Genomic DNA, 13273 nt, shown 5'->3' on the forward strand with positions numbered 1-13273 from the left:
TCTGGGCCTGTTGATCAGCAGTACCGCCCATCAAAGCTATGAACAATAATCATTATTCTCCCTTCAACATCACTACAGAATAAAAAATTATGCTCATGTTATTCAACGTTCACAAAGAAGCTTAAAAAATGTATTACAAATACAAGCTTTTGTTTGGGTTTTCCTTGCAAGACTGGTTTGTTGGTATTTAAGAAGGAACTGCAGATGCTGGAAAATCGAAGGTACACAAAAATGCTGGAGAAACTCAGCGGGTGCAGCAGCATCTATGGAGCGAAGGAGATAGGCAACGTTTCGGGCCGAAACCCTTCTTCAGACTGATGGGGGGTGGCGGGGAGAAGAAAGGAAAAAGGAGGAGGAGCCCGAGGGCTGAGGTACGAAGGGGAGGAGACAGCAAAGGTTAACAGAATTGTGAGAAATCAATGTTCATGCCACCAGAATGCAGACTACCCAAGCGGAATATGAGGTGCTGTTCCTCCAAGTGCTGAGCCACCGGGAGGTCAGGTTGGTTAGTGCGGACCGAGCCGAGGTGTTCGGTGAAACGATCTCACCAATATAGATCAGCTGACATCTAGAGCAGCGGATGCAATAGATGAGGTTGGAGGAGGTGCAGGTGAACCTCTGTCACACCTGGAACGCCTGCTTGGGTCCTTGAATGGAGTCGAGAGGGGAGGTAAAGCAACAGGATCTCTTGCGGTTGCAAGGGAAAGTGCCCGGGGAAGGGGTGGAGTGGGAGGGAAGGGAAGAATTGACAAGGGAGTTGCGGAGGGAGCGGTCTTTGCGGAAGGCAGACAGGGGGGGAGATGGGAAGATGTGGCGAGTGGTGGGGTCACGTTGGAGCTGGCGAAACTGACGGAGGACTATTTGTTGTGTGTGTCGGCTAGTGGGGTGAAAGGTGAGGACCAGGGGGACTGCCCTTGTTGTGAGTGGGGGGATGGGGAGAGAGAGTAGTGTTACGGGGTATGGAGGAGACCCTGGTGCGAGCCTCATCTATAGTGGGGGAGGGAAACCCCGTTCCCTGAAGAATGAGGACATTTGCGATGCCCTGGTATGGAACACCTCATCCTGGGAGCAGATGCGGCGTAGACGGAGGAATTGGGAATAGGGGATGGAGCCTTTCCCTGGAGGGGATGAAGGTTTGTTGGTATTGTATGCAATAGGGCTCTGCAAGTAAAAATCCACGTTCAAAATCACAATTGGGCACTTACAAATGCAGATTTAATGAGCCAGAGGATAAGAATGTTTAGGTCCACTACTTTTATCACTGTGCACAAAGAAATACCGAATCCTTATTCATAGTTCATAATAACTACTCACTGACAGCAGCAATTAAATCCTTATGTAACTTGTAAGTCATCAATGGCTCTACAAGACACCTAGAACAGGAAAAAAAACCATAGTAGGCTTGAAACATTTTGACAGTCTACATTATTCAACTTTAAAAGTACCTTGCAATATTAAGGGAATTTCCAACTAGTTGCATAAGTAGCATTTTTGCAAACAACAGTTTTCATGCATCTTAGAATTTCTCTTAAGAGGCAAGATAAAATACTGCCACATGCAAAAATACAATAAGCAGCCTATGGTTTTGTATCTGTAGAAATGTAACAGGATATATCAGTGCAGATTTTGTGTTGAGCAATGAGCTGCACTTGTTCATCTGTTGCCTATGAGTCACTGCTCAACTGTTGCAGATTTCCCAAAACAAGCACCATATCAAGCTGTTTAAGAAGGAACTGCAGATGCAAGAAAATCAAAGGTACACAAAAATGCTGGAGAAACTCAGCAGGTGCAGCAGCATCTATGGAGCGAAGGAAATAGGCAAAGTTTCAGGCCAAAACCCTTCTTCAGACTCTGCGGCGTCACACACACACTAACCACTCCCCACACACACACACACTAACCACCCACCTAGATATTATATTTAAATTATTAATTTGTTCCTTTTTCCCCATCCCCCGCCCTATCCACTCACGCATAGCCACCAACTCGCAGGCGTGGCTAGAGAGGGAGAGGGAGTTGAGAGGGCAGGGGCAAAGGGCAGGGGGAGAGACAGAGGGCAGAGAGAGAGGGCAGGGGCAGAGACAGAGGGCAGGGGCAAAGGGCAGGGGCTGGGGGCAGAAGGCAGAGGCAGAGAGAGGGCAGCGACAGAGGCAGAGAGCGACAGCAACCTCCCCACCAAGCGCCGACACGAGAACCCTGAACAAGGCGGTGAGGGGGTAAGGCAGCGTGATGACGAGGGGACGAGTCGGCGAGCGAGCGTCGACCAAAGGTCCGCGAGTTGGGCCGCCGCAGTCTTCAGCTATGATCTTTGGTCTTCAGTCCAGGGCCCGACTTCATCTCCGGCTGCGTCTTTTGAATAACAGGAGGGAGGAGGGAGGGTTAGGGGGGGTGATGTCACTCGCAGCGCGAGGAAGAAGGCACGCAGACCGATTGTGACGTCATCAGCGACAGACAGTCATTTTTAAATTCAAAGTTTTGTCAGATCTTTGAACATTTTCATTAATAACTCGAGAAATTAAGCATTAAATTTTCAGATAAGGCGATTTTGGACTCCAGGGGGAAAATGGCTACCGGAATATGTAAAGATTTTACCGTTACCGCGTCATTTTTTCGCGAAGATGTGATTACACACAAACACACACACAAATAAATACACATCCAAGATCAGAGTTTTATAAGTATAGAGATATATACATATATCAACACTGTTCAAAATGAGGTTTTTATATCACAAAAAATAAGTAGGTAAAAATTTTTGCCGTAGTTTTTCCATGTTTTCCCCTACCTGAGGTAGTTTTTAAGCCCACTTGTAATTGTCTTCATGTCCCATAATTCAGTGTCAAGATCCATATCAGGAGGAGCTTTAAGCGCTTTTAAGAGAACAGTGCATATATTAGGTTTAGCATCTAGAATGGATCAACATTACAAGCATGTATAAATTGCATACATTTCACATTTTTTAAGATGACTAATTTGCAAAGTTTTCTGGAAAATTACATAAAGCAGCTAAGAATGAAGCAGGAGATTTTTAAAAAACCCTCAATTTTGGGCGAGAAATGTATTTGCACAATTAAGTGCTATGCAATAAAATGTAATCTTAAATATAAACACTCAATACATCTGGTTAGTCCATGTGCATATAGTGTGTATGGATATTCTCGCATATACCCCCAGGCATATGAAATAAGGAAAGACGATTGAGTATGTTTGAGAGACATTAATTGGCATGTGGCACATGACAGACATCACTCTCACAATTATACCAAGTATATATGCATTACAATCAGTGCAGGCCTTTACTGCAGGAATAAGCAGTTAAAACTCCGTTAATCCACTGATTGTTCTGAGATCTTGGTTCAATAACCGGCTCACTGGGTGATGTCTTCCGCAATCATTTAAAGTACAGGGGCCCACATCACATGCTCCTCATAAAGAGATTCCAGAACTCCTTATAAACGCACCAAAACCCTGTTCCCAGCCACTTTTTACAACACCCCTGAGCCCTGTTTCCAAATAACGTTTTAATTCACTGGGGCCCCATTCTCATGCTCCCTTTAAACTTCCCAAAGAAACTTTCTCACGCTCCTTTTAAACTCTCCTGGCGCCCAATTCCACGATTGTTTTAAACTCATCCAGGTCTCATTCCAAGACTTTGTTTAGATAGATTAGAGCTCTGTTTCCCCATCAAACTCATCTGCTTCATAAAATAGATTATAGCACTTGTATAACACGCTAAACAAAATAATTAAAAGTGGGATAGGGTGGGGCGCAAATAGGAGTAGAAAAAAATCCAATATTCTGAAAAAGCTGCCAATTTATCACCAGTTTAGTTTCTAAATAATCTTTTATAGCTAAATTCTACTTGCTTTTGCTCTCGGCCTCAAAGTCAAGAAACTATCCTTATATGATCCAAAACTCTTAAGACTTAATTTTGTACACAATCAAGCACTTTTCTCATGTCAATGAGCATCATCATGCCAGCCAATGAGTCAGTTTAAAAATGACTTAATGAACACTTTTATTCCAAGGACAATAGCTTCGGCTTTATACCCCAATTTGTTGTAGAAATGCCTATTGTACTTATAACGTATGGACTTTGTGGACTGTAATAATGGCTAGGTTCTTGACAGGATCAAGTTCTTTAAAGCACCATTATATAATGCCAAAAGACAAATTTAACCTCACCATCATTCTCAACATTTGACATTTATATAAAGTTTCATTGTGTGCTTGAACATATTTCTGAAAATAATCAATTAATTTGCCCAATTCTGCTACCCTGTGTTAAGGTTTTAAGAACAAGATATTGGTTACTTTGTGAGGATGTCTTGACAACAAATTATATAACAATTTGTTGTATATAACAAATTAATTGGATATAATTAATTAACATAACAAATTAATTAATAATTATATAATGCACGTATGTTACAAATGACAATAAATCGTTGTTACTAACCAGGGAACATGTACTACCTTCTGCAAGCTAGTACAATTTATATGAATGTAACTAAGGCCACATAGGACATAGGGATTAAGACCTTGTGAAAATCAGAGGGGGGTGGGAGGGAGAGGGTGAAACAAGACGCTCTATCTAATCTGAGTTGGATGATCAGCCATGATCATATTGAATGGCGGTTCAGGCTCGAAGGGCCGAATGGCCTACTCCTGCACCTATTTTCTATGTTTCTATGTCTATGTTTAAAGCAGCACATTATTTCTGGTACGTTTAACTGAAATGCAGCAGAGAAGTTGATTATTCATAACTTTATTCATGAATCAGAATGTTTGACGTCACAATTTTACCTAGAATCAGAATTCACATATTTTATAAAGAGTCTAAATTGAATTAAGTATATTTCGAGGACAATCTGTATGTGAAATTTTAAAGAACCAAGACTGGTTGGCGGTTAAAGTGTGCACAACTGTGCCAACTATTCAGCACTGGCTCAGTTAATCATCATCTGCTCTGATACTAATAAATCAGGTGGTCCTGAACTGTCTTAACAAAATCAGCTAAACTGAAGAAGGGTCTCGACACGAAACGACACCCATTCCTTCTCTCTGGAGATACTGCCTGTCCCGCTGAGTTACTCCAGCATTTTGTGCCTATCTTCAGTGTAAACCAGCATCTGCAGTTCCTTCCTAAACATTTATTTTCTCAATACTAAGAAAAGCATTCTTTTCATTAAAAATTGTTCCTTCGCTCCATGGAAAGTCGCTACACATAAGTTATTTCGCCAGGTTTCAATTGAGAAAATATGGTTAAAGCAGAATCTTGCTGGATTTCTTATGTGCTTCAACGACAAATATAATTAATTTTTAATTGTATAATAATGGCATGTTCAAAAGAAGCTACAACTTTATCCAAACCCAAACCTTAATGTTTGAAAAAAAAATCAACTTCTTTGATGGTTTGAATTAGTGAATCGACAAACCAAGCTACAGTATATCTTCTGAAATCTAGCATTATATTGTTTTGAGAAAAGGCAGATTATTAACATATGGAAACATTTGAAACTGTGTCTAAGAGGTAAAGCCATCACATTTTACACAAGTGTAATATGTTTGTATTCTCTGTCCTATTATAACAAACAAACATACCTGTATGTTCTGTTCACCAACATTATGGAAATTAAAATATCTTCTTACCAAATACTGCATTCATTAGCTTCTGTACTTTAGAATTTACTCCACTCATTCTGTACAATCCCATGGCATTAATACCTAAGAGTGTACATATTTTAATAGGAGAAAGATGGAAAAACGTGAAACAAATAGGACTTTTCACAAAAATCACACTATCTTTAATTTCAATTTAGCCTTTACAACAATCAACAATCGTGTATTTTTAATGTTTTGCACTTTAATTTTTCCAGTTTTGTTTAGTATTATAAATTTAAAATGTTCTAGAGAATGAATACCATTTTTCGATCACAGTAAATATTTATTTGCTTGTTTTGTGTTTAAGTATGAGCAAATTATGTTTAATTCAGCCACGACTGTCACTATTTCAGAGCCAAGGTACTGAGACCTCCAGCATAGTTTGTAGAAAGTCACGGCCTGAGCCATGGTAAACATTCGTACATTCTTGCTCGAAGGGAGAGAATTAGTTTTTGTCAGTTCTCGGTGAATCTCCAGAGATAGTGTTGAATTTCAAGGAACTGGAGCAGTAAGCATGCATTCTTCCAAAGCTTAAATACTGCACCAGTTAGTCAGAGTAACACAATTATTCTAATGAATAAATATCAAGCATTTGATGCCATTTTAACATTTTAAAAAATAACCATGTTAGTGAGTGAATGTAATTGTCATGGGTAGAGATGCAGAACTCCTCTGATTTCAGATACCAAACAGGAATCTCCAGAAAGTTATCAACATTTAGGGCATAAAATTATGCTGTGATTGTTATTTGCAAGTTTAGCATATCTACAGTATGTGCAGTCGTATAAACCATGAGTCATTGTTCAAGAATATCTTTACCTGCTAACCACACTCTCAGGATATTAAAGACATGTTTTCCCAACTAAATTGGTAATGCAGTAAAACACATAAAATGGGCTATTTGAGTAGAATTCCAATGTTAATCAAAGAGCCAACTCTCTATCCAGTCTATCAAAACCACAATGAGCTTGAACATGGTTGGTCATTACTATTCTTGGACTTCATATCCTTTTCTGGAATCCACTGCAACTCTGAATATAGATCCCTCTGGATAATACTGAAAATGTTTTGGAGTTCTTCAATCCATTCTAAAGTAACCCGTCACACTGATGTGATGTTCTGGCTGGCTAATCATTGTGGTGTTCTGAGCTGCATTGTCAGCATTATCTTGTTCTATTTGTTAACAGCACCACGCACTTTAGTTCAAGCTACATTAGTCTTCACCTTGCCAAACTCCACAATTCGTTGTTCTCCAATTGATGACATTCTCATTGTACAAATAACCCTGCAACTAGAATCATTCTCTACTTCTCGAGAGGAGTCGCTTGATTCAGTGCACATCTCTAGCCCCAATGATGAACACAGTTCTAAGTTACAATCAAATGATTTCTCATTACAATTCTGGTTAAAGTCATCTAATTCAGCAGTAAAAACTGAAAGAACACAAATCAGCATCTGCAAATCTGAGATTTAACGTGTGGTTTAACACTGCCTTAAACAGCCATAATCTTCAAACCCTCAACCTGAATCTGCCTCCCTTCGAGAGGAAAATGTTAAGCTTCACCCTCACCAAACCAGTTGATCTTGCCAACCTTATCCCGCCATCATTAAATACATTGAAAACCTTATAACCTTTCAGCAATCTCCTCCCCCCACTAATAATGTGCTTTGAGTGTTACTCAACATCACCTGCCTTGTTTTCTCCTTAATGCAGACGTCTTGCCTAGACTTCCAATCACCACCCTCATTTTTTTCCCTCTTGCCATCTATCTCTTGCATCATTCCTGTATTCCTCTTGCTTCTTTTACAGCCTTTCCCTGACTTGAGCCCTTGTCCTGCATGGTGTATATCTTCCACATGCACTACCTAACCTGAATATTCCACATTAACTCAATTCCACATGTACAGTATAATGATAGGTAGGCCTGAAATTGTAATGTACTTGTCAGTTGAGATGTCATTACTTACAAATGTTAAGGAAAAAATGGCCTATCCCTTACCTCTCATTTCCACAGCTTCAATGCACTTCTTTACAAAATTAAAACCCGCCTCATTAAGGTACACTGTAATACAAAATTGAGTCTCTTACTTTCACTTAATAATTAAAACATTGTTATTAAATGTCAGCGAACAAAATCAAAATCAGCAGTGTCGTATTGTTAGGAGACCACCTTAAATTACGTTAGATCAAAATTACCAAGTTATTTTATCATTCAAAATTTTAAAACCCAGTGTATTTATAATTTCTGAAATTTCCATGTTTATATGTTTGGTGCATGTTTATATGTTTGGTAGGTGCCAATTTTTATGGAATACAATACTAAATGATGAACTTGCTAAATATTCAAAACCTTCATTTTATCTTTTGGTTATTGTATATGCTTTAAAAATAATTGAAACACACAAATAATGTTTACCACAACAAACATTACTTTGCTCTCAATCCCGACATTAGAAGGCAGATAACTGAATGAATGATTAAACTGTCTTTAATATCTATTCCATAACACAGTCTCAATATCAATACATTTCAAAATAATTACAAGGATTTAACAACGGTAATAATTTCCTCAAGGTTCTGCGACTACTTTAATTTAAATAAAACTTGGCTTCTAGAAATCCTATGAGAATAGGATAATCATTCCAAAAGCATGTAAGGGTTAATGCGGTAGCAGGCATTTTATTCTAGCTATAGCTGACATTTTAAGTCAAATGTACTAGTATATTAGAAAACAGGCTTTGCAGATCGACCTTCACTATGCTAGAGAACCACTGATAAGAATTGTTTCTCTGAGTTTGGACATTCCAATGTCGGAACTAACATCCTGTAATGCCTTCTTATCACACAATGGTGCCTTCTTGGTTTTGCAGCTGCCTAACTCTCTAACAACTCCTGTCTAACTCCTTAACACAATTAAAGGAACCTTATTATGTCTTTTTGCAGACTAGCTTCTTTTGTGTGTCTATGAGAAAATACTACATGTACATCGGGCTGTTTTACTCTGTATAAATAGTGCTTGTACTTCTGTTCATTCCCTTAGATGGCGATAGCAGGCACTTGAGTGAACTTTGGTACATTCAAGTTTCTGTGTCCATCTCCCACCATGGTGTTTTCGTAAAAGTTTTTGACTGAGAATTGTGTCTTTTGAATTATTTTACAGTTTAAGTCTAGCAGACTTTAACAAGCAGAATGAGATATTAGCTTATATATGCTTGAAAGAGTTGTGATATTTTTCTTTCGATGATAGACGTTGGCTTCACTGAGAATATTGTTTTGCATGGTTACCATGCTTCCCATTTACTGCTGTTGCTTGCAGTTATCCCTCTGCATTCTACTTGGAAGGCATAAATCATAAGGTGTTATGGAAAATATACATTGAGAAGCAGTAATTCAACCTTGTTTTGGCTTAGGGAGGGGAGGAAGTAGTTGAAGAAACTGTAAATAACAGCCAAGAGGGAAGGCGCTAACCCTTCTCCTACACGTTGTCTATTTGAGTGTTATTCAGATGTGAATCTAGTAAGCAGTAACATGCCATTCAATCAGCACAGCAGATCCAAATCCTATCCTCAACATATGTCATCTGTACACTCTGTTTTGTCAACATAATTCTTCATATTCTTAAACTGTTTAAAAATCAAAGCATTGCATAAAGATGAACTTTATGAAAGGTAGCTGTCTGCATAAGAGGTAAACAGAAAAAGTCACAAGTGCAGAGTTTTCAGTACACCTAGACAAAAGTCACTCAAGACAAAAGCAGCAAATTGGGTACAGGATTTTCATTTGACTGCTAGGTTCATGTGACAGGAGCAGAATTAGGCCATTCGGCTCATCAAGTCTACTCCGCCATTCAATCATGGTTAATCTATCTCTCTTTCTCAACAGCATTCTCCTGCCTTCTCCCCATAACCCTGACACCTCTACTAATCAAGAATCTATTACAGAATAAATTTAGCTGTTCCTTATGGAATTAATATAAAATATGGAGACATGCAAGCCGTAATTTCACCATTACAGATGCAGTAATTCAACTGGTTACAAGACAAGTCAAGTGACTCCATGAAATTATAACTATAACCGTGGTAACCATTATCTATTTGCCAAGTTCCGTGGCACATAAGGAATGGGAAGAATTCCATATTAAAGGAAGGGAAGACAGGAGAGGTGGTTGCACAAGATGACAAAATGTGTACTAGTTAACAGTCAAACTTTATTAAAATTCATGTCTCAACATTCACTAGAATGCACATTTAATTATCAAATAATTATCAAAGTTATTGTCATATTGTACACAATGCTCAGGAGATTGGAGAGGATCATCCGAGTATAAACGATAAATTATTACTGTGGATTCTGTTCAATCAAAAATAAATTCACTGCAACATTGTATTTGCTGGTCCAGGTTCACCTGGGTTTATTCTGCACTGAAATAACCTACTAACACATCTTTGGGGTGTGGGAAGAAAGTGGAATACCTAGCAGAAAACCACAGAACATCTGCAAACCACATAATTACCACCAGAGGGCTGATCCAAATCTGGTCCTTGGAACCTAAGGCCACAGCACTACTTGCTGTACCATTCTGGTTTTTATTTAATGCAGTAATTGCTATTAATTTGAATTCCTGGTGATTTTCAAAGTCCGAGAGGGACCTATTGGACCAACAGCTAATTGAAAATAACTTGTATTCAATAGTTTCAAAATAAGTCACATAATATGTTTTCTAATTTGAGTATTGATACTTCAATTCATTTTGAGAGTTGATAATGATTTAATAGAACCATAAATCTTTAATCAAAGGATTCGTGAGAAACAATGAAAATTACACCTTTCTAAGAATGGCCATTCATTAACAAAATTCACTTTGTGAAAATATGGGTTCTTACATTCTTCCTTCTTGTTGAGAAGGGGCAGAGTGTATATCTGCAAAACAAAATTAATAATTTGTCAATGCTGATAATTACAAATAATTATTTACCAATAACCAATATTATTTTTATTTCCAGTGTGAAGCAAACACAAACACAGCTTTACGCATAACACTGACACTGTAATAGATTATTTGCTGCGTTATATTTTGAAATTTAAGGGAATCAATAGGATTTTCTGCAGGTTACTCAAAATATTGTTCCACGTGTGCTTTAAAGGGGCTGTCCCACTTGGGCAACCTAATTGGCGAGTATAGAGGATTTTGAAAAAATGACATATTGAAGACCTCCTTCGACTATGTTGAAGACCAGCTTCGATTAGCTACGACTAACTTCGGGAAAATTGGACACTGAATAGTGGAGAGTGAAGACGACCTCCCTTCGACTATGATGATTACTATCTACGATTACCTTTGACTACCTTCGACTACCCTCGCCTACCTACGACTAACTTGCCAACCTACTACGACCTACTACGACTAAACGTTTCGAGTAAAAAAAGTATCTATTTTTTCCATGGCGACCTTTTTTTTACTCGCGGGCATTTTTTAACATATTGAAAAAAATGGCGCGACCTAGCTGAGGCCTTGAGTACGCGGAGACCACTATCGAGCATGAAGGAGAGTTACGAGGTCCTACAACCTCGTGTCGACCGTGCAGCGAGTATAAGTCGAGGGCAAACTCGCCAGAACGCACGGATTAGGTCGCCCAAATGGGACAGGCCCTTTAGGATATTTCTCATTCCCTACCCCTGAGCAGTAAATACCCCTTCATTAGTTCAATGGTGGCGCTGTCTCTGCCTTTCTGATTAGGGAATTACATTAGGAATTAGGGAATTACATTAGAATTACAAATAGGGGAAAAATAAATGTATTTGCTGTTGGAAGGGTCAAAAATAATGACTTACCCGACTAATAAGAACTTGGGATGGGAAAGCTTATTAAAAATGTTTTGGCAAAAACTAATAATGATTTATCTAAAGCAGAGGTAAATTCTAAAAGGAATTAAATGTTGTTCAAGCTCCTTTGCATTCCTCTGGTATTGATGGGTTCTCTGCGCACACTCTCCTGGATGCTACTATTGTTCAGAAGATATTATTTAAATGAGCCAAGTATGACAAAATGTCAGGAGAAGACAAAGTGCTGGAGTAATGTCAGGCAGCATCTCTGCAGAACATGGATAGACGATGTTTCTGATTGGGACCCTTCAAATGTGGGGGAGGGAAAGCTGAAAAAGACATGTGGGCGGAACAAAGTCTGTCTAATGGTAGGTGGACACAGACAAGCATTAATTGGAAAATGGGTGGACAAAGGCCAGAGATGAAAAGGGTGACTAAAGGGAGACTATATTACCTCCCCTCCAATTCCCAAGTTGACTTTTCTATCCTGGGCCTCCTCCAGTGCCAGTGTGAGGCCACACACAAACTGGAGGGACAGCACCTCATATCTTGCTTGGGTAGCTTATAACTAGAGCCAGGATGTTTAAGCGCTAAAAAACTCCGAAATAGGCAGGCAAACAGGCATAATAAAATTGCAAAAAAGGCATGAAAAAGGCACTTCTTGACATAAAAAGGCATGTATTTCCACCCGCAAAATATGGTTAAAAATGATAATATAAAGGTATTCTACATTAAATGACCAAAGTTGCCTGGTTGCACATAATTACAAGCAATTTTTTCAAATTATCTGGTGTTAAATTATGCCGCCTCTCAGACAGAATATGCTTCAGTTGTGAAAAACTTATTTCTACCTCAGCTGAGGTCACTGGTGCATACCCAAAACAAGCTACAGACTCTATATTCATGTCGATATCTTGTGCATTACAACTACCTTTGAGAACTTTAGCTATGTTTTGTATTTCTTCAAGATCTTTGTTAGCTAAAATCACTCTCTCACATTTTCCTTGTATATCTTTACCTACATCGTCAGGAATTATACGCATATCGTCAGTTACTTTGTTGAAAACCTGCAAGTTATTCACTAATCTTTTGCCATATTTCTCAAAGGAAGTGATAGCTTGTGGGAAGTTTGCAAAATTGGAAGCAATAAACACAAGATCACGATGGAGGAACTTTTTCTGCATGATTTCACTGACCATTCTTACTGCAGCAGATTCTTCTTCAAAACAGTTGACAAATTATTTGCAGCATAGTACAGTACAGCAGAGACCATGTACCCCCACCTAGTCAAAACGGGCTGAGGAGGCAGCGGAATCTCGGGTGCCATTTCCTTGAACAACTGCACACGTGACGGTGCTTTGAGGAAGATTTTCTTGACATTGGATACTAGGCGATCGACATTTGGAAACAACCATGTATGTGCTTGACTATTCTATGAAGTCCTTGAGCTAAGCATGACAAATGCAACATTTTGGGGGAATAAAACTTTAAGAGCACGAGCAGCTTTTTTCATGTTCGGAGCTGAATCAGTCACAAACAGAAGAACATTCTCGTGTTTTATATCTTCTGGCCAAAGATCAGCAAGTGAAGATGTAAACAACTGAGTAATAGTTGAGCTGTTTGACTTCTCCAATACTTCCAATGTCAACAAATACTCCTTTGATGGTTGACCTGCCTCCAGTGTACTGATGACCACATTGGCAACATATCTCCTCACAACATCAGTTGTTTCGTCTATTGAGATCCATATTATGTTGCATGCAACTTCAACTCTAATTTTCTGCA

At 38.9% G+C, this 13273-nt stretch overlaps 1 protein-coding gene across 1 annotated transcript in view; it reads right to left on the reverse strand.

Annotated features, from left to right (window-relative positions):
• Positions 1–13273, reverse strand: part of arhgap42 (Rho GTPase activating protein 42) — a 254861-nt gene that overhangs the window by 33758 nt on the left and 207830 nt on the right. Inside the window, exons 12-16 of the mRNA XM_033022363.1 lie at positions 10549–10585; positions 7665–7727; positions 5653–5727; positions 2786–2870; positions 1315–1373 (exon numbers count right to left, since the gene is read on the reverse strand). Coding sequence (XP_032878254.1) covers positions 1315–1373; positions 2786–2870; positions 5653–5727; positions 7665–7727; positions 10549–10585 — 319 coding nt within the window. The remainder of the gene's footprint in view (positions 1–1314; positions 1374–2785; positions 2871–5652; positions 5728–7664; positions 7728–10548; positions 10586–13273) is intronic.

The sequence above is a fragment of the Amblyraja radiata genome, chromosome 6 (genome assembly GCF_010909765.2).
Source record: "Amblyraja radiata isolate CabotCenter1 chromosome 6, sAmbRad1.1.pri, whole genome shotgun sequence".
NCBI lineage: Eukaryota > Metazoa > Chordata > Chondrichthyes > Rajiformes > Rajidae > Amblyraja > Amblyraja radiata.